Source organism: Poecilia latipinna, unplaced genomic scaffold (assembly GCF_001443285.1).
Source record: "Poecilia latipinna isolate Pla-1442-1.1 unplaced genomic scaffold, P_latipinna-1.0 Scaffold2197, whole genome shotgun sequence".
In the NCBI taxonomy this organism is placed as follows: Eukaryota; Metazoa; Chordata; class Actinopteri; order Cyprinodontiformes; family Poeciliidae; genus Poecilia; species Poecilia latipinna.
This window is the reverse complement of record NW_015114813.1, coordinates 33,137-57,888: the sequence shown is the minus strand read 5'-3', so window position 1 is coordinate 57,888 and position 24,752 is coordinate 33,137. Positions and strand designations below refer to the sequence as shown.

The 24,752-nt window shown below is 38.2% G+C and overlaps 2 protein-coding genes across 2 annotated transcripts in view; both read left to right on the top strand.

The window, feature by feature from the left end:
* Positions 1-568: 568 nt before the first annotated feature.
* LOC106936699 (metalloproteinase inhibitor 2-like) lies at positions 569-10,125 on the top strand. Its single transcript, XM_015017846.1, has 5 exons — positions 569-928; positions 8,362-8,462; positions 8,547-8,655; positions 8,778-8,902; positions 8,987-10,125. Exons 1-5 carry the CDS (start codon positions 799-801, stop codon positions 9,182-9,184), a joined length of 663 nt encoding a protein of 220 aa, XP_014873332.1. The 5' UTR covers positions 569-798; the 3' UTR covers positions 9,185-10,125.
* Positions 10,126-12,028: 1,903 nt separating this feature from the next.
* usp36 (ubiquitin specific peptidase 36) overlaps positions 12,029-24,752 on the top strand; it is a 17,086-nt gene continuing 4,362 nt past the window's right edge. Inside the window, exons 1-17 of the mRNA XM_015017845.1 lie at positions 12,029-12,167; positions 16,795-17,060; positions 17,175-17,396; positions 17,532-17,642; positions 18,919-19,021; positions 19,102-19,169; positions 19,378-19,448; positions 19,540-19,622; positions 19,751-19,862; positions 19,983-20,123; positions 20,215-20,315; positions 20,396-20,534; positions 20,623-20,991; positions 22,286-22,510; positions 22,838-22,962; positions 23,051-23,683; positions 24,029-24,234. Of these exons, the coding sequence (XP_014873331.1) occupies positions 16,808-17,060; positions 17,175-17,396; positions 17,532-17,642; positions 18,919-19,021; positions 19,102-19,169; positions 19,378-19,448; positions 19,540-19,622; positions 19,751-19,862; positions 19,983-20,123; positions 20,215-20,315; positions 20,396-20,534; positions 20,623-20,991; positions 22,286-22,510; positions 22,838-22,962; positions 23,051-23,683; positions 24,029-24,234 (2,962 nt within the window). The 5' untranslated portion in view covers positions 12,029-12,167; positions 16,795-16,807. The remainder of the gene's footprint in view (positions 12,168-16,794; positions 17,061-17,174; positions 17,397-17,531; positions 17,643-18,918; positions 19,022-19,101; positions 19,170-19,377; positions 19,449-19,539; positions 19,623-19,750; positions 19,863-19,982; positions 20,124-20,214; positions 20,316-20,395; positions 20,535-20,622; positions 20,992-22,285; positions 22,511-22,837; positions 22,963-23,050; positions 23,684-24,028; positions 24,235-24,752) is intronic.

Here is a 24,752-nt window from a genome sequence, read left to right as displayed (position 1 = left end):
GAATTTCCCAAAAGGCATCAATGTTTTGGCTCTGTTTCCTGGTGATATCATGCGAAAACATGGGGAAAATAAATTCAAAGCAATTTAAAATGTCTAATCAACTGTTATAACCCTAAACATAATAGCTTGTAGTCTTTACATCAGTGTTTCAAAAAGAAGGACAACTTTTGTTTTCCACCTCAGGTTTATGAGCAAAAATCTATGCACAAAGCGTGCACACTCCAGAAAGATTTATTTATTTATTTATTTATTTATTTATTTATTTATTTATTTATTTGTGACATTAGCAGGGAGACTAGACCACGCAGTCATCTACGGGACACAGGTTAAGTTTAGTTCAAGAAATTATAGATTTAAGAAATACAGATTTTTTTTTCTGTATGTAAAAAAAAAAGGAGAAGGTCAGACGTTGGAGTGTGACTTAATTATCCGGCCTCTTCATGCAACTGACGTACGTCAGATCGGAGCTGACGGAGTTCGCCCTCACATGTGAAAAACTGGGAGGCCCTGACCCCTCAGCACGCCGCCCTGAAGAAGAGGCGGAGCCTGATGCCTGCAAATAAAACTCGCTTTTCCTCTTGTGGAAAACAGTCAGGGATCAAGTGTGATCGGCTTTGCAACGGGAAAGACCCTCTACTCGCCTCCACTGGCCGCCTCATACTTTTTGACAGTCAGTTTGCACCGTCTGTTCTACAGCAGGGGATCATTTCACTTCTTCTTTGTTAGGCTTTAGGGTACTCTCCACTGCGCAACCTCCTTCTTCTAAACCCCCACTTTGTAAGTTGAAAGTTTTTAAAGATGAGCTGCACAATGAACAGCTGTTTGGTCGCTCTGGCGATCCTGTTTCTGTGGCGCGTTGAAGAAATGGCAGAAGCCTGCAGCTGCTCCCCTGCGCATCCTCAACAGGCATTCTGCAACTCAGACGTCGGTGAGTTCACTTTACGGCTACTATTTAATACAACTATTAAGCAAAAGATGCATTTGTTTATGCTGCACATAAGTCGTTCACTGTCTCTCGAAAGAATCTTTACTTTCTATTTACGGTAAAAAAAAAAAAAAAAAAAGTAGGGGGATTAAGTTTTTTTTCCATGTCCCTCCCCTTTTAACCAGCTAATCATCTGTTGATGTTCCTGAATCTTGCGCTTGCGGTTTCTGCACTCTCTCCTATATATATATATATATATATATAAAACCATATGCTATAAAGTGAAGTTTAAAGAAATACTGCCAATCTCCTGGAAAGTTTTTTTTTCTCTGTCTTAATTGTGTTTACATGGCACACTCATCATCTCTGAAGTCTGAAAACGTTGACATATTGTTGTATTTCCCATTGATATTCTGTGCAAACATAGAAATTTGGCAACATATGAAAGATTCCTTATTGGCTGTTTATTTTTTTTCTTTCATTTTCCGAAGGTGAAGTAAACATTTTGCCTTTTACAAAACACTGCTCTTTTTTTTTTCCTTTTAAGAAATACATGGAGCTAACAGGGACCAGCTTGTGCTGTTATTTGAATTAGGGTTTCTGAGCCCACCCCCTTTCCCCCCACACTCCCCTTATTCCATAGCAGCCTGAGTGTGTGGCTCTTACACAGAAGAGAACTCATTTAGTGATTTTTCCTTAGCCATGAGATTCCTCAGCTATGGAGATTAAAGAAACCCTTTTTTGTCCTGAAGAATTTACTGCCAACAAAAGGCTGGTTTTGCTTCTTTCTTTTTGTCTTTTATTTGGAGCAGTTTGATAGCTGGGGAACAGGCCATGAATGTTTCAGACTGTTGCATGAAGAGGATTTTCCTTCCTTGCATAGTTGCATCATTCCGTGAATGTCCCAGTGTGTGAAATGGTTGTTTTGCCATTGCTGGAGAAGGTTTACAGTGGGAAAAACCCAACACCTCTAATTACAGGTATCCACCTAGCTACCTGTTGACTTTAAGTGAGCCCTCGCCCCCTCTCTCTTCCTGAAATTAGTTAGTCATGTTTAATCATTGTGAGTAGGTAAAAGAAACTCATTTTAACTCTTATGTCGTTGGCTTTTACTTGCAGTACGATCATTTTAAATCTGCTCTGAATGCTGTTTTTACAGTTTCCTGCATTCGTACCCCTGAATGTTTTCCTCATTTTGTCACTTTGCAGCCACACAGTCTAATATCTTTTAATAGGCTTTTATGTGGCAGAGCTACACAAAGTAGCACATCATGGTGAAACGCAATGTAAATGATTCCATGTTTGCAAAAAAGTAATTGCCAATAAAAATCTTGCACTTATACCCCTAAATGAAGCCAGTGATGTGGCCGGGAAGCTGATGGAAACTCATGTGTAAGTGCCTGTGAACCGGTCAACTCTAACCCTTGCACTCCACAGAACCGACCTTTGGAAAAGCCGTGAGAAGAGAGACATTGTTGAAAGAAAGTTCCCCGTCTGCAGTTTCTTTAGGCCATGTAGGAATCTGGTGTGTTGGAACAGAGAAACCTCAAAAATACAGGACAGCAGATGCTGAGGACCAGATTAAAAACCACGGCATCAAAAGTATAAACTGTTTGTTCTGTGGTAAGACTTACAAAGGCTACTGTCGGAACATGCTGGCCTTTGAATGACGAAGGTTACTTTCGTCGGATGAGACCAAAATTGAACTTTTAGAGCAATTTACAAAAAGGCTGTGTAGTGAAACACTAACACTGGAACATCATGTTGAAGACGCTACTGTCACACAAGGTGATGGCGGCATTATTTTGTTTGCATGTTTTTCTTTAGTAATTGGCTAAAAAGATGGGTGGAGCTAAATGTAGACGATTTATGAAAGAAAACATTTAAATTCATAAAGCCACCGCCACAGGAAATGATTTACTTAATAGCTTTTTCGTGTCTCCTATGATGCATCTGCCCAACTACGGATATAAATTCAGTTATTAATCTGTAGTAAAACCTGACAAATGATGTTTCCCAGTCTGTCCATATTCAATATGATTTAGTCTGAGCAGTTTTCCAAAGAGGAATTGTCAAAAACCTTGAAAACCATGTGTCATTTTCCCTTCATTTCACTGTTGTACCCTATTTTGTGTTGGTCTCATAAAATCAATTGACGCTTATGGCTGTAAACCAACAAAACTGTCTCTATAAGGCACTCTTTTTTTTTTTTAAACCCAGACAGCGTCTGCGTTTGACTAAGCCAAGATGCCGATACTCACCTGAACTTCCTGACTGATTCATTGAATGAGAGTCTCTGAGGTCAGGTTCTGACACGACACTAACGCCGACACCTCGGCTGCAGCTTCAGCACCATGGATAGACCCTAAAAAAGAAAAAAAAAAAATTCTAAGAGGTCAAACTCTCTAAACAGAAGGGTTATGAATTTTCTTAGTGCTTTAATTTAACTCATGGTCCGCTTTGTGAGCTGTAGAACATTTATGTGAAGATGAAATGTTGAGAGTAATGTATCTCTATAGAACCAGCTTCGCCTGCAGATTTGCTAAACCTCAAATTTCTTAATTCGCCAAGATGTAGGGAAGGTCAGACTGTCAGCAGTGCAGAACATTCTACATCGCCAATTGCTCAACCTCATGCGTAAAGGATCCTAAAAAATGGAGAAATGGAAGCATTTCATCACAATTTCACTGTAAGACGAACTACTGCAGTGAAGTGACAGTAATGAGAGGCACAATCCACTGACAGTCTTTTTGGCCATTTTCTTATTGGAGTGTGTCATTCTTACTCAATTACAGCAAACTAAATGCTTAGCTAGAACCCCGTCATGTCTGCTTATCCTATCATATCGGAGGATGTCTCAAAAACATTACCGATAAATGAAAATCCATGTCCTGGCTTTTCGCCTGAGGCAGAAGAATGTTCAGAAGCCAGATGGTGTCCTCATTATGCACTTCTGCACTTCTTTATTTCATTAAACAACAACAAAAAAAAAGATCATCATCTCCCTTTTGTACAAGGAGGATGAATCATTTGAGACCATGAAAGCAGAACTGAGCCTAAACTTTGCTTCCCAGATAAACACACAGCTCTTCAAGCTGTGCAAACAGTGCTGACACTGAAACCAGGAATCTTTACTTCCTTTCTTTCTTTCTTTCTTTCTTCCCCTCTCCAGCGCACCCTGCAAGCAATAAGGCGCTGGATTTATTCAGGAAACTTGTTGAGAGACTTGCCTTCAAGAACAACATATGCAACCATTTTGTAACATTTGCAAAGGGCAATTGAGAGTTAGTTTATTATCATGCTTTATTCCTGTTACTTTCATGGTAATTGTAAATTACCAGAACAGTTCCCCAACTTGACTCATGCAGTCAAGTTGGGCAATGCTGCATTTCCTACAAAAAAGCAAGTCTTGAAAAGGCTTTTCAGTTTTCACTCTTCCAGCTCTAAACGACTTTACTGTGATGTGTGGAAAATGTTTCCTTGCTGGACCCATGACACGGCACGATTTATTTATTTATTTTTACTCGATTTTTAACAAGTTATAAACTTGCATCAGTCTGCAGAGGAGGGTCAGTTGTCGCTGTGAGTCAGCATGGAAAACTGTTTATTTTATGAAGAGCAGAAGAGAAACAGTCTGTCCAAATTCTGAGAACATTTTCTGTTACCGTCACTTACTGTTGTGTTTGTTTATCTCTCTTGGACATTTGATGCATTTGATGAGCTTTTGTTCGCTTGATAAAATTAAGTTTTAGCCTGATGTTGATCAGGAGGGTTGATTTAAAAAAAAAAAAGACTCAATAGCTTAATTTGCAGAGGGATGTTTGTGTCATAAAAACAAAAAAAAAAGTTGTATTTTTTTATGCACACACAGAACTGAAAGAGTTGTTTGTGAGTCTCTTTCATGTTTCTTTTGTTCAGCCTTTGTGGCTTTTTAGAGGAAAACAGGTGCAATTACATGACATGCATGTTCCTTTTTTCGCCTCTTTGTTTTTTTTTTTTTTTTTAAAACCCACTCCCATAACCGCAATACCATTTTGCAAAAACTTATGTTTATTGTTTGAGTCACTGGGAAAATTCAATGCTTCCTTCAGTTCCCAGTTTTGTAAACCTCCACAGCCTTCTAAGGGGCTTTGTCAGCCTCTTTCAGTAATTATCATATCCAAGGAGAGATGTATATAAATTGTGTACCAGAAAAAGGATATTATATCAACTGCAGCAAAAGGAGCGGGGAGGGCGAAGAAAAACAATGTGGTATGGGAGTGATGGAATAAACATTTTTATAGTTTTTGGTGATTATTGTGGGCAACATGGTGGTGTGATGGTTTGCACTGTCACTCCAGAACAAAAGCGGACATTGTATGCTTGCAGGTTCTTCCCGTTTCCGTGTGGGTTTCCTCCCACATTCTCCCTACCCAACCTTTGGATACGAAAAACAAACCGGGATAGGAAAATGAATGAATGATGATATTGGCTAAATTCATGTTATTTTTAATTGGTTGATAGAAATATACTGAAGAAAAAAAACAGCTTCATACTTTCCTGTTTCTAGTGGCTACAAACCCACTGATCTGACTTTCTACACATTTGATTATTTCCCTCAAGGCTTTCAAAACGCTTTTGCCAAGACGTTAACGCATGTCAATTGAAACTCTTATTCCTCAAAAAAAATCCCCAAATCTAAAAGATGTAGGTATTTTAAGAACTTGCAATGCTGATATAATCAAAAGCTTTGTGTTTGGATGTTTGTCCATAAATTTGAAATGCACCTATCCATCAATTTTCCAAAACTCCTGAGTCTGAATGATCTTTTTCAAATGGTATTAAGGGTGAAAAACATTGTGACAATCCGTAATTAATTCATGATTAGTCTCAGTTTTAAAAGAAAAACACAAAAAAGCCTGATCATCTAGTTGGATTTTGATTACATTTTTGGTTTACTTTTGTCTTTACGCATCAATGTTCAGCTTGAGTAAAACAAGTAAACCACTAGTTCCCTGTAACAGGACAACTTCTTTGTCGGAAAACAGCTACGTGCTGAAAGTCTAAGAGCATCTGATGGAATCGAGTCAACACAATCTTCTTTAGCTAAGAGGTTGACCTGCCCAGGTGTTTGGAAACTTGGAGTTGTTTTTGTTTTTTACCTCTTCTACCCCAATTTTTAACCTCAAAATACTACAAAGGCATTGAAAACCCTTCTTTTCACTACAGAAATGAGTCAAATTTCTGATTAAATCCTAAGTGTTAAATTATCTCTAATATTTTTGAAAAAAATATTGTTAGCCATGGAAATGTTGCTTCAGTCAGTGTCTTTGATTAAATCCTAAGGAAACAAGATGCAGTGTGAGTAAAGAAAAACAATGTTTTTTTTTTTACCACTTATCTATTTTATGGTAAACTAATTAGTTTGTTCTGATTTATGTATAAAATCTCTTAAGTATGATAAATCCTTCATCCTCAAAAAAAAAAACTTCAGATTACTTTAAAGTAGATATGAGGTATGAGGACGGGATTAATGGAATAATATAGCTCAGCGTAATTTTCAATCCACTACAACAGAATTAAATAAAAAGTAGCAGCCCACACATATTTACAACTTCATGCTCCAGTTTCCTTTTCTATTATGGTTTTCCGATGCGTTTTGCATCTGTCCTACTTTACTCTACCAGCAGTGATCAGAATAATTCTGCACATTTGAGCAAAAGAGGATTATCAATAATCCGCTGCTGGGGCAGAAAACTTCCAAGAGTTTCTCAGCACCTCAGCATGGGCTCCAGAGCGAACAGCTGGTGAGGAAAACTTCAAACAATAGTTTTTCTCCTCATAAACATGGCATATTTTAATACACCATGGGTGACGTGAGCAATGCTTCTGTCGTTGTTCTGTTAATGTGTCTGCTAAAAACAACTGCTTTGTGTGGATGATTTAAAATCTGAACATTCTTGTCAACTCGAATCTTACAGAGTAATAAATTCTGTTCTGTACTTACAAGGACGCTATTGCTGTAAGGATTGCAAGGTTGAGTGATCTACTCCCATTTGTTTTATAGTTGTTCAGCAGCAGCAAAGTTTTCTCCAATCTTCAGTAGTTAAGTGATCTAAGCTCTGGTTAGAGTCTAAAAGCACCAAGACAGCTGGCATCTCAGAGCAAACATAAAATAAGGTCATTAAACATTCTTAAGAGCTGTTTTGGAACAATGAAAAGTTTAATGATTGCTGTTTGGCTCGAGTCTGCAACAGACTTAAAAAAGAAAAAGTTTTCAACAAACTTGGAATAAAAAAAAAAAGTTGGCTCAGTTATGAGAGGCGGCGTAATTTAAATAGTTGATCTTATTTGGTAAAGCAGTAGGTAAGTATTGATCCATGGAAATCTGCAGCTGCCACCTTGAGAAAGCAAAGACCAAACTGGAATTTGAGAAAGAACATCTGGTTAGCATTAACTCTGTCGCTGGTTTCCCCCTCTTAAAAATGTAAACTGTAAGCCTTTTCCTTTTGCGGTGGTGTTAGGAATTTACAGTAATACTTTATGCATTATGCAGGTAATCCAGAGGTATTTGGTTCCAGTTGGTGCCATATTTTGCACTGAGGATATGAGCTGCTTTTTTTTTTCCTTTTTTTTTTTTTTTTCTGAGCTCACGAGGGAGGAGCTGAGGCAACATGCATTAAAAAAAAAATAAAAGAAGTGCTTGATTTGCACGTCAGCACCTCTATCCAGATGGCAAAGCCGGCCGATAGAAAGAGGCCTGCAGGCAGGCAAAAGGGAAGATATTTTGTTCAGCTTTTCAAAGACTGCTGACTGGCTTCCTCCTAACTAGGCCTGAGAACCTACAAGCAGGCAGCACACATTCCTCTCTTTGACTGCAGCTGATGAAACACTCATGTGCTTCTGTCTTCTCAGCAGTTGGCACATGTGAGCCCTCAGATATACAGTGCCTTGCAAATGTTTGCCCCTTGAATGTTTATGCTACTCAAAACTCTACAAACAAGCTTTGATGCTTTTAATATTTTTATAAGTATCCCGAACTTTTCTTTTTTTTTTTTTTGTGAATTGAGCTCATCCTATGTTCATTAGTTATAAAATTGGCTTTCAAGTCCAATTATTTGTACAACTTTTTGGGGCTATGTCTCTACCATATTTGCACATATAGACTCTGAATATATATATATTTTTTGGTCTATTCTTCTTTGCAACTCCACCTCAGTCAGATTAGATGAGTAGCATCTGTGGAGATCAGATTTCAAGTCACTATAATGCATCTTTGATCTGAACCGACTTCTTTGTCTTTGCTTGCCAAACGAAATGGTGGCGATGATGTCTTCAGATATGTTGTTGAAATATAAAAAAATATACTGTTCACATTTAGCCAAGCATTGTCATTTTTTGTCCTTATTGAAATAAAATTTGCTCATCTGGGTTGCTGTGTGTGTGTCTGTCTTTAGTTATTAGGGCAAAGGTTGTTGGAATGCAGGAAGTTGAGAGCGGCAACGATGTCTACGGAAATCCCATCAAACGTATCCGGTTTGATGTCAAACAGATCAAGGTATGAGGACAAACTGTTTTGATTCTCTTTATGACTACAAATAATCAGTATAGTAAATCTGCTTTTCGCTGTTTGAATCACCAGATGTTCAAAGGTCCCACTCAGGATATCGATGCCATCTACACTGCACCAACTTCAGCAGTGTGTGGAGTGACTCTGGACACTGTCGGAAAGAAGGAGTACCTCATCACCGGTATTACGTTTGCCTCATCTCCAACTATGTGTTTTGACATTTGAAACGTTGTTCAAAATGGATCTGTACGTCCCTTTTTGACATTTAGAATTTCTTCTTTTACATTATTTTCCTAAATGTAGGTAAACTGGAGACCGATGGGACGATGCACATCACCTTGTGTGACTTCATTGAGCAGTGGGAGACACTGAGCGCCATGCAGAAGAAGAGCCTGACTCAACGCTATGAGACCGGCTGCGACTGCAGGGTACAAAAGCTTTCTCTTGTTCTGATAAATTTAAACTATATCTAAAAGCAGCTTTTCCTCACAGTTTTCTTTTAAAACCCTCAGATCATCCGCTGCACCTCCATCCCCTGCATGATCAACAGCCCGACGGAGTGCCTTTGGACAGACTGGGTGATTGAGAAGACGGTGAACGGGGAGCAAGCCAAGCACTTCGCTTGCATCAAAAGGAACGATGATTCGTGCGCCTGGTACAGAGGCAGCGTGCCACCCAGAAAGGATTTCCTGGACATTGAAGATCCATAACTCCTCTTTTGTGGAACAGTCTGAAGATTGTTGCAATTTAAATGTTCCAACACACATTTACATACACACACGCGCACACACACACATACAAAGAAATTAAAAAGAAAAAAAATCCTTGTAGACTTTTTTTATTATTAATTGTTGTGTGAGAGCTCTGGAAAGAGGAAAGCTATTACTTACTTCAGGTTGCATGTTATGAAAAACTCTGCACCTTTCCCCACTTCAACCTTTTTTGAAGCACTTCCTCGTCAACCACTTATTCTCCAGCTGAAATAATCTGTTTAGGTTACCATTTTATAGTATTTATCCTCATGTGCTTCACATCTGTAATGAATTAAATTTGCTTTATTTAAAGTGGGATGGAAATGTTTAATGCAGCATTCAGAAACTTGAAATTTTCTCACGGCGTTCCAAGTTTATAGCAACCCCTCAGCCCCCTGCCCACCTATCAGAACAGAGAAAAATGCACTTTGAGAACCATTTTGTTTTTACAAACACTTTCAATGGGCAAGGGACACATTTATTCAAACTTTCTATACAAAGAAGCGCACATACTGATCATTCTTTTGGCAAGTAATGTCACTGATAAAAATATGGAAAAACAAATTTTTTATTAGTTTAATATACAGATTTTGTATTAAAAATGACAAACGAGATCAGTGTTAAATGTCTAACTCAACCTTTAGGGTTGTTACATATTGAGGTTTTGTAACCAATCTTTTTTTTTTTTTTTGCATAAATGCTGAAAAGAATTTTAATAGTTGAGTTGTCACTTGACTTTAATATAAAATTGTATAATTTTTTTTTTCTTCTGTGTTTTGCAATGTGATATCTTGTGCTGGTTTCACATGGGATTTTGAAGGCAAAAGATTTTTGCATGCATGTCCAGCTCTGACCGTTTTTGTACATTTGGCTATTAAAATGTAAATGCTGTGTTAATGTGCTGGATATTGATTATTTCAGTGTCGATGCAAGAATTAAGCATTTGTGTGAAAGATTAAATTCTTTCATTTCAGGTAAAAGCAGAAATTAAGCGTGACCTTGTGATAACTAATTGCTCAGGAAAGCAGTTTGAATCCGAATGGAACAATGGACCTTGTGGTAGCAAAATGCTGCCCCCTAGTGACAAAAACACAGAAAATCAAGCCTCACGAGGCAAATCATGTGTCCAGAAGAGCAGTTTATTTGAGATTTTTTTTTACTTTTTTTTTTACTATTCATCATTTTAACTCATTTTAGTAGAGTAGTGCGTTAAAACTATTGGGTTTACCCATCATGTTATAAATAAACATACAGTTAACTTACAATAAAACGATAATGAGCACTGAATATGTTTATAGCTATCCAACTAAAGAGTCTTTGAAGAACAGGAAATTGCACAGGGAATCGGAGATATTAAAGTGGTAATGAACCAGTTATGGTTGCTACTTTTCTCAGTTCAATGATGCAGAGTTTATGGCAGGCCAGTGTAGAATATAATCGAACCAGATTTCTGTCGAGAACTTTTCCGAATGACATTTGTATGTCAGAATTAAATTAGATGTATATTTAAATCAAGACTTCCAGTTGTACAAATAGTAATTTAATGTTTCCAAAACTGAGATGGTTATGCAAAAATCATTTGTAGGATATCTGAAAAAAATCCTCAAGTTTAATGCCTGTTTTCACAATATTTAATGACATATATGGCAAATATATATGTATATTACACATAAATATTGAGTTATTAATATTCATAGTCAACATTTCAGGTCACACTTCATATCATTCTTCCATGATATATTATATTAATGGCTTTTCATTCATCTAGCCTTCCAGACACCAAGTATAATTTGCAGCCGGGTTATGGGTAGGTGAAGTTTGCACTCTATTTCAAGCATCAGGTGCCATCTACACTTCTCACACTCAGCAAAACCTTTGCTATCTGCCTTTTTTTACTTCAACACATGGTTGAAGTAAACATAGCAGGATCTTTTGTTTTCTGATTTGAAAACATAAGTTTAAATCAGTAATCTTTACTATCCAAAGAAACATGTTTGCTTTTATTGCTATCCAATAAAATGGGTCAAGAGCCGAAGGAGCAGGTGGGGTCCACATCATTGTTCTGTTGGATAACCAACGATGTTACAGCTTTAGGTCAGAGACAGATGGCTGGACATTCTCTTGATGGATGTTCTTCCAGAGAATTGAATTTCTGGTTCTGCCATTTACACTTGTGTGGCTTATATATGTCAGAATTATTTATTTTTTTACATCGGTTTTCTAATTAGATTGTTCCAAATCATGATTACACAAAAAGTTGTAGAAATCACATGTGTCATGTTAACTGAATGCTGCGTATTTTATATTTAAATCCATGAAATAAATATCTGTTAGGGGTCATGTCTGAGATGCAAATTTCTCTAGTAAAAGTGTATTTCACAAAACATGTTCTCTGTGGGTAGAAGGACAGTAGCTAGCTATATGAAGATATGTAAACATAAGTAGAAGTATATTTTATTCTTAAAATAATGACTTTCAATATTTCTTTAGTGTTTTTTTTTTTTGTACATGATGAGTTACATTTTTGAAGGATTAAATCTTACTGTTAAGTAGTAATAATTAGATTTTGGACATCTGCAGAGAACAGTTTCCTCCAGTTACTATATGATAATACCGCTTGCCATCAATTCCACACGTTTTTTGCTCTTTTGTCACAGTAAAACTTGTCAAGCATCCATCGCACGGATTGCGTCAATGGTAAACAGCGAGAACTGGAAGTCACGTGTGGCTCTCTGCCGAGCGCCCAACGTCATCTTAAGCGCTGATTGGACAAACATTTTGTGTGATGGTACTGTCTGTGTCGTGATAGGTTCCTGATTCTTGTCTGTCAATCCTGACCCCGCCCCCTCATAATGCAGCATGGGCAAAAAATACCAGATTCGGTAGCTTCAGCTGAGAGAGCATACTCCTGTTGAGAAATATTTGGCTGATTAAACCAAAGGTGAGCGAACAAATGCGTGAGTTTATGTAATGCATGTTGTGTGTTTTTATCGTAGGTCTGGTTGCAAACCTATACTCATGAATGCGGCTGTCAGAGACTGTTAGCAATCTGGACTCCTACATGCTAACCCACATTGCAGCGCTCAGGAAGGCAGGAGGTTGTCGCCACGTTAAGTTAGCTCGATGGCTAAATTTGACTCCGCCAGCAACGTTACGCACTACTGTACAAAACGAGACGGACTTCAGAAGAGAGGCAATATACCGAAAAATAGAGTAGCGTAGTTGTTAAGCTAAGACATGTCTTCGTGTTTTAAAGCATTCAGGCCAAAAGCTGCTGGGAGCGACAGTTAGCAAGCTAGCATGGAAGCTGAAATGACTGCCGCCGAGTGCTGAGTCCAGATGGTTAACACAAGCTGTTCAAGCCTCAGCTATGTATACGCTTCATCAATTTAAATAATTATCTAAATAAATAAACTCTATAAACGACACGTTGCTAGAATTGGTAAGCGAAGAGGATTGCTAAGCGAGCTTACTGTAGTGGCTTCTCAGCAGCAGTCATGTAACTTCAGTATTACTGATGAAATGAAAATTAAATGACACCAAACTTATTTAGCGCATATGCCAGATAATTATATGATTTTTATTCTCACCTCTACTGTATTTTTACAGTAGTTGCACGTCAAAACAAATTGATTTATTTTTTACCACCAATGAAATATCTTTCACATGATCCAAAGATCACAAAAAATAGGAATATATATATATATATAGATATTAAAATTAAAACAAGGAGCACTTTACGTTCATTAATTTCTGTTAAATACGGGAAATTTCTAAGGTAATAATTTATTCAGCTAAAAGGTATTTTACCATAGAACATTGCATTTTCACCAGATTTTGTTAAATGTAATTTATTAGAATTATTATTATTGACTGGGGGTGTTGGGATAATATTAGTAATTTAATGTGATGCTGATGAATGAAATCAAGTTCCATTAACTGATGGTATGGTTGAGATTAATTGCTTCTGGAGTTACAGTATCCATTAACGTTACAGCATTTTTAAATGTTACTGAACTCAGTTGCAACTGGTTTACAGAAGGGCCTTTTTGATAATAGGACAGTTTTATTTTTAAAGCAGGGATTGTGTGACTTTGTACAATGACACAATTGTAGCTGAAGAGAATATGATGAGATTTTTACAGTCAGTTGCAACAAAATATTAAAAGAAGTGATAAAACTACAAATAGTAGGCTGGATTGCCCACGGTGTGTGTGAATGGTAGCATAGTTATTTTAACACGATATCTAAATGTGCAAGTGGAAACAGTAAAATCACTTTTCGCAGTGATTATGTTATAATTGAATTCCTCCTTATTTCTTCTGACCCATATGTTAAAATGTTTTGAAAGTCTAAATAAATGATACCCTGATCATGATTAAGACAGCTACAGTGACGTCATGTTCAATACATATTTGGCAAATCTTTTGCCTTTTTACCAGTTAAATAAATGTTAGTCAATCTACTTGCATCTGCTCGTCATTGAGCCAAAATGTCATGTTTTGTTATTCTATATATGTTTTACATTTTTTGATGGAATCTTGACCTTGGATAGGCTAAAAAAAGAAAAAAAAATCTTCTTAGATCTATTTTATTATTTTTTATATTTTAAGAAGCCATTTTATTCACGTAATAATAAAAATTAAAATAAGTATTTTGTTACTGAGGAATGACAGCCATAAATGTTAAGATTAAATCTCAGCCTTATCTCAGCTGCCCAGTCTGAGCGTAGTAAAACGTGGTTCAATGAGAAACAATGTGAAACGGCATAAAATGAAAATTACATTTCACTTTTACCCTTCAGTCTTCATTGAACACAAATGTTTCTAAAATATGTAATTTTCTGCATCAGCAGTTTTTTTTTTGTTTTTGTTTTTTTAGGTAATAGTGATTGATTTAAAAATTAACTCAAAAGATTTTTGTATAAAAATGAGGGGGTTTGTACTTCCATTCAGATTAAACTAATAGTCATCTTGAGATGATGCCTGGAATGGGGACAGTGGGTGTAAGCACATGTTTTTGTGATTGCAAAAACCTGTGTGTTTAATTCTTATACAAAACCAAACTACATACTTGAATCAGAGTTGTTGCCACTTTGACATGAGTACATTTCATTTTCTATGCATGGTTGTTGCATTTTATTATTATTATTATTATTATTATCATTATTATCATGATCAAGTTTAAACTCGCATATTGACCTAAAACTTTGGTAAAAATGCCAAAATGATAACACTAACTCACCTCTAATGTCGCTATTTTTGTGTAATGTAGTGCTCAATTGATCCCTTATTATGGATGGTAATGATTAAAACATCGATAACCAACAAGCACAAAGAATTGGACAAAAGCCTCATCCAATAAATTAATATATTCAATGTGAGCTGGTATTGAGATAATGAGATATTGAAACTCATTGTAGTTTCAATATATCATAGTTTAAAATGACTGATGCTGTAATTGGTTGTTTCATAGAACATTCATCATGTTCTTCTGAACAATAAAATTAGCCAGTCTGATGGGTTTTCAATCCCCTTGATTGAAGCTAAAGGGTGAGGCTGACGGAGAGCAACGGGAACATTGTGATTAAGGGAAAAAGCAGAGATGGGATTAATTGTAACTGATATTGTCACTGCAACAATCAGCGATGATATTAGGACTATTTGCTTTCCTAATGTGATCATTGCCTACTGTTGAACGATGATCTTTTTTTTTTTTAAGACGGCTTAAAGCTCTCACATGTCCAAGGCAAGTTTCTTGTCCATCACTACGTTGACTCTGAGACAAACTACTATGCATTAACACACAAACACACACACAGTCTTTAAAGATAGCTTAGAATAACAAGTTTACATGATGTAAATGTTGTTGGACTGTGGAGAACGTAAGTGTCCAAATGAAACCCTGTAGGACTTGGAGAATCAAACTGGCACCCAATTCCTGTGAGGTACTTGTGCTAACGGCGATTACCGCTCTGTCTGGTGTGTAGCTCCAAAAGTCTCTACACTGCCATGATGTATTGAGAGCTGTGTTGTAGTTCACATCAGCTTTCCTGCTTTTTTTGTAATACTTCCCCACTCTGCAGTTACCTGGGTCCCCATGGGCTCCGTTCCTCTTACTTGTATCAGTATCAGCTGCATGGGAAGGTCAGGCTGTCCTTGTGCATACAGTGGACGATCAGCCCTCCTACTGCTTGATGACGCCACTGCCCACTCTAACGAGCACAATTTCTGTGTCTGTGTGTGCATCATCCGCACAAGGCACTTTTCACTTTGAGAGGCCTTCACCACATTTACGGGATCTCGGTGACACAGTCGAATAAATGAGAAAACAAAGGGTGCCTGGTTTTGTTTATTATAGAGTATTGACTATAATTATTTTAGTTCTTAAAGCTACGGCTCTCAGACTATAACATGTAGACTTTAAATGATCTTTTTAGTGCAACTATTTTGTTTTTCCTGAATCTGCAGGTGTTTTTCTTTTAAAATTTGAGATGGCAGCAGTGGTTTCTCATTTTATTTTTATTTTAATTTGCACAAAAAATACTTGCAGCATGAAGCATGATGTTAAAACTTTTGTTTTACATGTTCAAGTTAGCGGGTGGAAGCATAAACATAATCTTATATTTATTACATGCATAATACAAACATTTAACAAATAGACCCATATTTAATCAGTAACCCATTAGTGAATAAACAATCATTATTTGTTTCAATTTCACCAAAAATCCAAACTAGCACTAATGACAAACATCAACAATAATTGTATAATAATATTGTATAATACTCATGTTTATATGGTAATTTGAGCAGTTTTATGTTGGACATTTCTAAGTTCAATATTCAAATTAATCCTCAGTTTGACTCCACTTAATGATACTCAAAAGATATTTTCCAGTAGTTCTGAATTTGTATATTTTAAACTGTGAATTTCCCCCCAACTTGTAAATCCTCTCCTTAGTCTTGAACATTTTTTTTTAACCGTTTATTTTTGGCATTGTGAAGAATGAGAACTGACCGTAGTTTCACTATGTCAAAGAATTTTACAGTGCATTAGTGATTTTCTAAATATTCCACCTTTATATTCTTGTTGTTCTTTTTTGTAGTGTTGTTAATAGCTTTTGTGTGGTTTTGTAATTATTGCCCCAGATCACTCTTTTTTTTTTTTTTTTTTTTTTTTTTTTTTAAAGACATTTAAGTACACATAACATTAAAAAAACTAGCGTAGATGTAAGTTGGCAGCCATAGTTTACACCTCGTGAAGAGCTGCAAATGCCCCTTGTTCTTCCTGCCACATGTTTGTAGCATCTGATTTCTGCTCTTACTATAGAGGACAGCTGTCAAGAGACAGCTGGCTCTTCAGATCCGCTCGGCTTATCTCCTATAATAAACACTCCTTCCGCAGGTAGCCACTGAACTAAATCTAAACAAAAGTAGTGAGAGACAAATTTGGCTTCTGTTTCGACGACAGATTTATTTTTAAGCTCGAGCGAGATGCCTTCAAAAAGTGTTTACCTACTAAAACGACGCCACCTACTCTGATGCGATGCTGCGCTTGGTTCTCTGCAGTAATGTTCCAACGATGCCGATAGTAGACAAACTCAAGGAGGCGTTGAAACCCGGTCGGAAGGAGACGGGCGACGATGGCGATCTCAACAAGCTGCTGGCTTCTTCCGCCAAGAAGGTGCTTTTGCAGAAAATCGAGTTTGAGCCCGCCAGCAAGGGCTTCTCCTACCAGCTGGACAGCCTGAAGAACAAGTACGTGATCCTCAACCCCAGAAGCGAGGGCGCCGCGGGGCAGAAAGCCGCAGAGCCTGCTCAAATAAAGAGGCAAGGTGAGCTTTCAAACGCAGCGGAGGATTCTTTACAGTTTTCCATGTCTCATGTTGTTTTAAGGTAATTGTTCTCAGAGTTCAGCTCTCGTGTCTTGTGTCGTTCTCCTCCATCAGCATCTGAAAATGTGATCAGCAGCCAGGGCGACGGGGTCCCGGCCCCGCAGAAAATGCTCTTTCCTGGCAACAAGCTCAATCTGAAGTGGGAGCGTGTGTACAGGGTGGGAGCTGGTCTTCACAACCTTGGAAACACCTGCTTCCTCAACTCCACCGTTCAGTGTCTCACCTACACCCCGCCGCTCGCCAACTACCTGCTGTCAAAGGAGCACAGTAGGGCCTGTGAGTACCTGTGTCAGTTTGGACATTGACTAGCTTGAAAAATGTTTTATATTAATACTTTTGCTGACGTTTTCTTAAGCTTTTGTTGCAAACAAACTTGATTTTAAATGTATCTATGTTCTGTTATTGTTTCAGGCCACCAGTCAGGCTTCTGTATGATCTGTGTAATGCAGAACCATATCATCCAAGCCTTCGCCAATACTGGCAACGCCATTAAGCCCGTCTCCTTCATCAGGGACCTGAAAAGTAAGACTCCCCTTGGTAAACTCAGCAGGAGTCTCTCTGAGCAGCTCAGACATGCAGAGTGGAAAGTCTGACATGTGCTGGAAACCATTAGGAACTCCAGCACATTACCGGAGCTTTACATTGATGTGCTGTAGTTTCGCTGCAGCCTTGTGCCCTGCTTCCTCTGCTTTCTCCTTGTGCTGCTGCAACCTTGTCTCCGTCTTCTGCGCCTCCCTCCCTCCCCCTCTTTACCTCCTAACTCCCTCCTTCCCCAATGCCCTTTCTGTCTCCTTGTGACTGCAGGCTTAGAGGAGCTGCTTTAGCACAAAAATGTGCGAGCTACCCGCTTCTCCTCCCCTCCACCTGGACTCATACGTAGTTCCATTTATGTTTAGTTGCTGCCTTTAGAAAACTCCAATATGTGGTGAAAATAAATTTATGTCTCACATAGAATTAGCCTTAAAATGTAAATATGTCCCCGTTTTATTAGCTAAAAGCTGGGAAAGCACTCTGTAACTTGAGTTTTGCAGTATCTAATCTCAGTTACAACTCTACTCCCTGCTGATTTCATCCCTTCTCTACTATGAGTGCACAAGCTTGGTCATAAGTGCATTGTCTCTCATTTCCCACTCTGGTGTGACTCAGTTCTCCATCATTGAGTGATGTTATAGTTCTGGGAATGTGGTGATGAACACATTATAAATCTACCAGCTTAAAGTCTCCCATTTTTCAATTAGGAGACCACAGAAGGACAGAGATCTTGCGGCTACATTAGCGCTAATGCAGGATTTGTTGTGTGGACAAGATGCAAGTCTGTAGAAGCTACTGACATATGTTTATTTAACTATTTTTTTTGTAAGTAAAATCCTTGGTAAGGCTGATGAAACTGATGAAAGTGAATCTTATACATCACCAGTTGCATGGAAGTTCACTTTTAATTTAACAGTATCAGAAACAATCAAAAATAAATATTTTTCGCTTAGTTTTAGAGCATAAAAATAGTTTTGCCTTTTAAAACATTTCGTGTCCTAATGGGACTTTTGTGATTGTCAAAAGTGTGTGCTTTGCTCTGGCACTGTGCTATTTTTCCAGATGTATCTTTCAGCCAAAACAGTTACTTCTTGCACAGCCTGCTTTGACTCCATTTATTCAGTGGCGAGTTACTACATGCAGGGAATCTTTTTTGACTCAACATTGCACACTGAGAAACAGCCATGTTTCCCAGTCCACCTAAATTATTTGTCGTGCTTATTGTTTAAAGAGGCAGAAAAGTAAGAAGCACTTCTGTTTCCCACAGAAATTGCTCGACATTTTCGCTTTGGAAGCCAAGAAGATGCCCATGAGTTCCTGCGCTACACCATTGACGCCATGCAGAAAGCCTGTCTCAATGGATACCCAAAGTACGTATTCTTATTGTTAAAGGTGTCTGGCTCTGTAAGCTGTTGTGTGGTTTGCAGTTTGTTCCATTCCTGTTTTGTAGACTCGATAGACAAACTCAAGCCACAACACTGGTTCACCAGATCTTTGGAGGTTACCTCAGATCAAGAGGTAGTGTTTTCTTCTTTCAGCTTTTATTTTCCACATAAGATATATATATATATATATATATATATATATATATATATATATATATTTATTTTTTTTTTTTTTTATAAATCTTCATTCTTTATCAAATAGTTATCTGGATTTTCTGTGATAAACTGACCCAAAGTAGCTCAAAAATCATTTTCTATTGCATTTGCTTGTTGTCTTTTAGTGAAATGCTCCATCTGCAAAAGTGTCTCAGACACGTACGACCCTTACCTGGACATTGCCGTGGAGATCCGGGTTTGTTGTGTGATTTAATGAGACATTTATTTCCATGTAAATGAAACCGTTCGATGGCGTCACGGTAAATATGTGCGTTTGTATCTCCCAGCAAGCGGCAAACATAGTGCGAGCCCTGGAGCTGTTTGTCAAACCAGACGTTCTGAGTGGAGAGAATGCCTACATGTGTGCCAAGTGAGTGGCATTTATTCAGTCTGATGGCGTGCTTAAAAAAATATATCTTTAGCTTGTGAAGAAATGCTAGGCTTCTGTTCTGAACATTTATTTCTGGAAAGAGATGATGCTAAATGAGTTTTCGTCAGGTGCAAAAAGAAGGTGCCGGCCACCAAGCGCTTCACTGTCCACCGGACATCTAACGTCCTCACCCTCTCTCTGAAGAGGTTTGCTAACTTCAGCGGAGGAAAAATAACAAAGGTTAACATCACTCTTTAGTTAATTGATTTTTATTACTTTACTAGTGTAATACTCTTGTACTTATTGAAACTCCTACGTATTGATGGATGGTCTTATTTCTTTAATTTTCTTCCTTTGTAGGACGTTGGTTATCCAGAATTTCTAAACATCCGCCCCTACATGTCTCAGAGCTCAGGCGACCCCGTTATGTACGGTCTATATGCCGTCTTGGTGCATTCTGGGTACAGCTGTCATGCTGGTCACTACTACTGCTACGTCAAGGTAAGCTTAAATATATGTATGTGCCATCCTGCTTTTATATTTAAGGAATTAATGTCTAGTGTAAGTTTAATCCTTCCTTTCCTTCCTCCAGGCGAGCAACGGGCAGTGGTACCAGATGAATGATTCAATGGTTCACTCCAGTAACATCAAAGTGGTTTTGAACCAGCAGGCTTACGTGCTTTTCTACTTGAGGTGAGAGAGAGCAGAAACCGATCAAAACAGGAGTTTATACCCACCGGGGGCGGTGTTGAATTATCTCGCAATATCTTAAGGATCCCCGAGTCAAAGAAGAATGCAGACGGTCAGACCACCAAGCAGGGAATGTTGCATTCTGCGAAGAACAGCGCATCGTCCGAGCAGATAAAGAGAGCGAACTTGAACGGGCCGCTCTCTTCCCCACAAGTCGCCAAGGTGTCAAAAACATTTCGCGACGTTATTGCCGTCTGCCTCCTTTAAATTTCAGTGGATTCATTTCCTCACAACCGACTCTCCTCCTCAGAAACTTGAGCCTGCACAGCTGCGCAAGATCCAGTCTATGGATGGCGGCCTGGGTCTGCCCGTTTCCAGGAACGGCGTGAACTCCCAGCCGCAGTCCAGGCTCTCCAGCTGGACGTCGTCGTCGTCGTCCAACGGCGCGCCAAAGGTGCCGGGCGGACCCACGGTCATAGAGGAGCCTTTCAAGAAGGTGAAGAAGCCCTCTCCTCAGAGCCAGGCGCAGTCCCGCAGCACCACGCCCACACCTTCCAGCAACGGAGTCACGAGGACAGAGGGGGACAAAAAACAAAGCGGCGAGGGCAGAGGGATGGCAGCATCTACCTCATTCAAGTCTTTGTCGGACTCTTCCTCTGCTGACACGACTGACTCAAAGGTACAATAGCCACTGAAAATGTTGTCATGTTGGGGTAGAGCTTAAGAATATATGAAAATACTGTGAAAGTGATAATATTGGTAAATATTGCCACAATGACATTTTGTCTATAGCATTTTGGACAGTGTTGAGACCCCATCCAGTTGGCTAAATATCACATTAGTATGAACAATGCAAAGTTCAGAACACTTGACATGCATGAGCCAACAATTATCGCCCTCTAAACTATCTATACATTGCTGCAGCTAACTATCATTTGAGTAATTGATTATTTTATTGATTAATTGGATTGGCACATTTCTGTTGTTTTTGTTTTTGTTTTTTTTTGTTTTTTGTTTTATTTAACCGCTTAAGCCTTTGCATACAATATTAGACGTACGTTGCAAAATGCAAATAAACAAGTAATTAAATAAGAAAATTAACATGTTATTGGCTAAAGTGCCATAACAAAGCATTCCTTTGATCATTTGTAGTTAAGGGTGCTTCTGTAGTTTTTAAAAAAAGAAGCTTATTAATACAGTGTATGTCTAAGGTGCTTAATGGCAGAAATGTTTTTTTTATTTTTATTTTATTTTTTTTTTACAGAACTTGAACAAGGTGAAGCCTAAACCACTTTAGTTCTAGATAGAACATGTTTTCAAAAATATATTTTTTTTATTTTTTCTTACTTCTCTGTTTTCTTTCTTAAGCAGTTGGCCTTTTTTATGGTCCAGTTAACAACTAATCGATTACTCGTTTAGTTGATATTACTCTGATAAATGATTAATCTGATTAATCATTTCACTCCTACTCCAAACAGTATTTTTCTATATGAATATTGCAGATACTGACATTGCAAGGACAGATATAAAGATAAAAAGATATAGTGCCAAGGCTCAAACTTTAATGAATTTAATTGGAACAAAAAGTAGTTCATTATTGACAAGTGAAATGGGATGTGGGATTTCTGCTATGTTATAAAAAATCCTATCTAATTATCTTAATTATAATTAAATCCAGATTTCTCATATGAGGGCTTTAGGTATGTGCAAAATTATTAATTCCTTGTTTCTCCTTTTAGCTCTTATCTCCATCAAAGAACTTGCAAATATTTTTCCCTTTTTTTGCTTATTCCAGTTGAGAATCTTTCGAAAGACTTAAAAATAGTTCAGACTCTGTCAGTTTGGATTGATAGATATTAATTATTTTTTATTTGTTTTTGTATATAGTAAAATGGATGAAAGGGAACGGTGCAGCAATACTTTTGCGTGACATTAAGGAAAAAGCAAGACTACCTGCATCTTTGTTTTGCCAGGAGTCCGTTGGTCCAAAAAGCGAGCCGATAAGAGAGACGCCCTCCACGCCTCGGAAAGGCTCCAGCAGCTTGGCCTCTCCGGCCCGGAGCGTGGAGCGCTCTCAGAGCACAGAGGAACAGAAGACGGCCAAGTTAAAACCCCCGGCGCTCAACAACATCACATCTGAGGCCACCAGCATCATGTCACCACCGCCTGCCAAGAAACTGGCTCTCTCAGCCAAGAAGGTGAGTCTTCTATGATCCCTGAGCATGATTACAGGCAAATATTCAAGTTTTTTTTTTTTTATATTTTGTGTAATAATCGATTTTTGCCTGCTGTATCTGTCTAATCAACCATGTTAGATTTTCTCTTCTTTTTCTTTAGCTCCCCTTTTTTTCTAACCATTTCTAATTCTTCTCTGCCACACCCTTTCTTCCTGGCATTCTTCCCGCCATCTTGTCTCTTCCACACCCGTCTTCCTGATATGATTTTTCTTCCTTTTTTTTTTTTTGTCACATTCATGGCTATTTTTCTTTAGACCACCAAGTTTTTATTTATGTCGATAACTGCAGGCTTACAGTCAGAGTCTGAGCAACATTGATGCTCTGCGCCATTCGCCAAAGCAGCTGCCCACCGACCCTAAACATCAAAATCAACTTAAATCCCCAGCCGTCGCCTCAGCCCATCACACTGACAGGTATGTTAAAATCCGCATTTTTGTTTCAGTTCCCACGTGTCTTGTTCCGGGACTTACATTTGTTCATTATATTTCTTTTTCCCCCCAGAGTTAGTCCATTTAATCCACTTAAAGACCAGTTATCACCTTTTTCCCACTCATGTGGACCTCATAAGCAGCCACTTTTCTCCACACTGCAAAAACCAAAAGCCAGCCTTTCTCACAAAACCAATGGCCTTCACAGTCCAAACCCAACGAGCCCCAAGTCTTCCAGCAACCTCGGCCCCGCAGCTCAAGAGCCAGACCTCAACCCTCTGGCTCAAAACGTCAGCCCAAAGAAGAAGAGAAAGAAGAGGAAAAGGCGACACACCGAGGTGGAGGATGATCAAGAGACTTTTCCATCCTCAGCTCCTTCCACACAGTCCAGCCCCTCAGAGTTGGCGCAAAAGAAGAATGGCAAGAAGAAGAGAAAGAAGAAGAAAAAGCGGAAACTCGAAGGGGACGATGGGGAAAAAACCGAAGAGAGGGAGTTCGTCCAGTCACATTTGGACGTTTCGAATCAAGAGGAGGATTGGTGTCGGAGCGGCTTATGGAGCCTCACGCCTCATTCAGATGCAGAGCCATCAGATCAGAAACCACAGGAAGCTGAATCTGTGAGGAGAAAAAAGAAGAAAAAGAAGAAAACGATTGAACAGGAGGCGTCTCTGCAGGAAATAAACTCCAGATGCCCCACATCAGAAAGGTGGGTGCAAATTTATAAATTTAAATGATCTTTTTATTTATTTATTTATTTATTTATTTATTTTTTAGCATTTCCATATCAAACTGTCAGCTTGATCAGCCACTTTGGCTTCTAGCAAGCTCTAAGCACTTGCTTAAAGCTTTGAGACTTCCAGCAAAGTTTCGTTTTGTGAAACGGATCCCGTGTGATTTATGTTTCATTACTCAGCTCTTCATAAAGTGCTGCACATCAGTTGCTCGTCTTTATAAATGTTTAATTTGCTCTGCCTTACAAACTTAGAGTCGATTCAGACGCATCCCTCCCATCTGCTTTAAGGAATTCCTAAAGTCCTGTGTGCTCCAACAGGGATCCGGAGACGAAAACTGCAGACATCTGTCACGATGCAGAAGATTTAATAAAGGTGAACAATAAATTGACTATAAAGAAGAAAAAGAAGAAGCTAGAAGAAGAGCAGCAAGGAGCGAGAAAATGCTCTGAAGATGAGTCAGCAAAAGAACCTGCCTCCAAAAAGTTCTCCACAGAGGACAGAAAAGTTGGCAAAGAAAGCACAGGTGAGCTATTTTTGACAGAAAACCTCAGTTAAGCTTCTCAGTTGCACAACGTAATGATTCATTTTATGCCACATTTTTTATTTCATCATTTAAACAGTCAAATTTCCTTAAATAAAAAAGCTTCAGTAATGCACTTATTTTTATATTTACAAGAAAAATAGCTTCTTAAGCTGTCAGCTTAAGATGAGACTGAACTGAAAATAAAGATAAATAGGTCTTGGTTCAGACATGAAAGTGATTCCAAAGGGGGGGAAAAAAAAAAACCTGCTTATATCTCACTTTTTTATTTGAAGTGGCTAAAAAAATAATTGATGTGAATAAGAAATCAACTACACTCATGTGCATCTAAAAATATTAATGTCGACAAATTATTGTTGTTTATTTATCAACTGCTAATTGCAGCTGTAATTGCAAATTTAGACGTAGATATATCTGTTTTTTTTTTTTTTTTTTTTTTTTTTTTTTTTTTCAATTTTTTTGTTTGTGGAAATATTTTGCTTAACCTTTTTTCCAAAAAT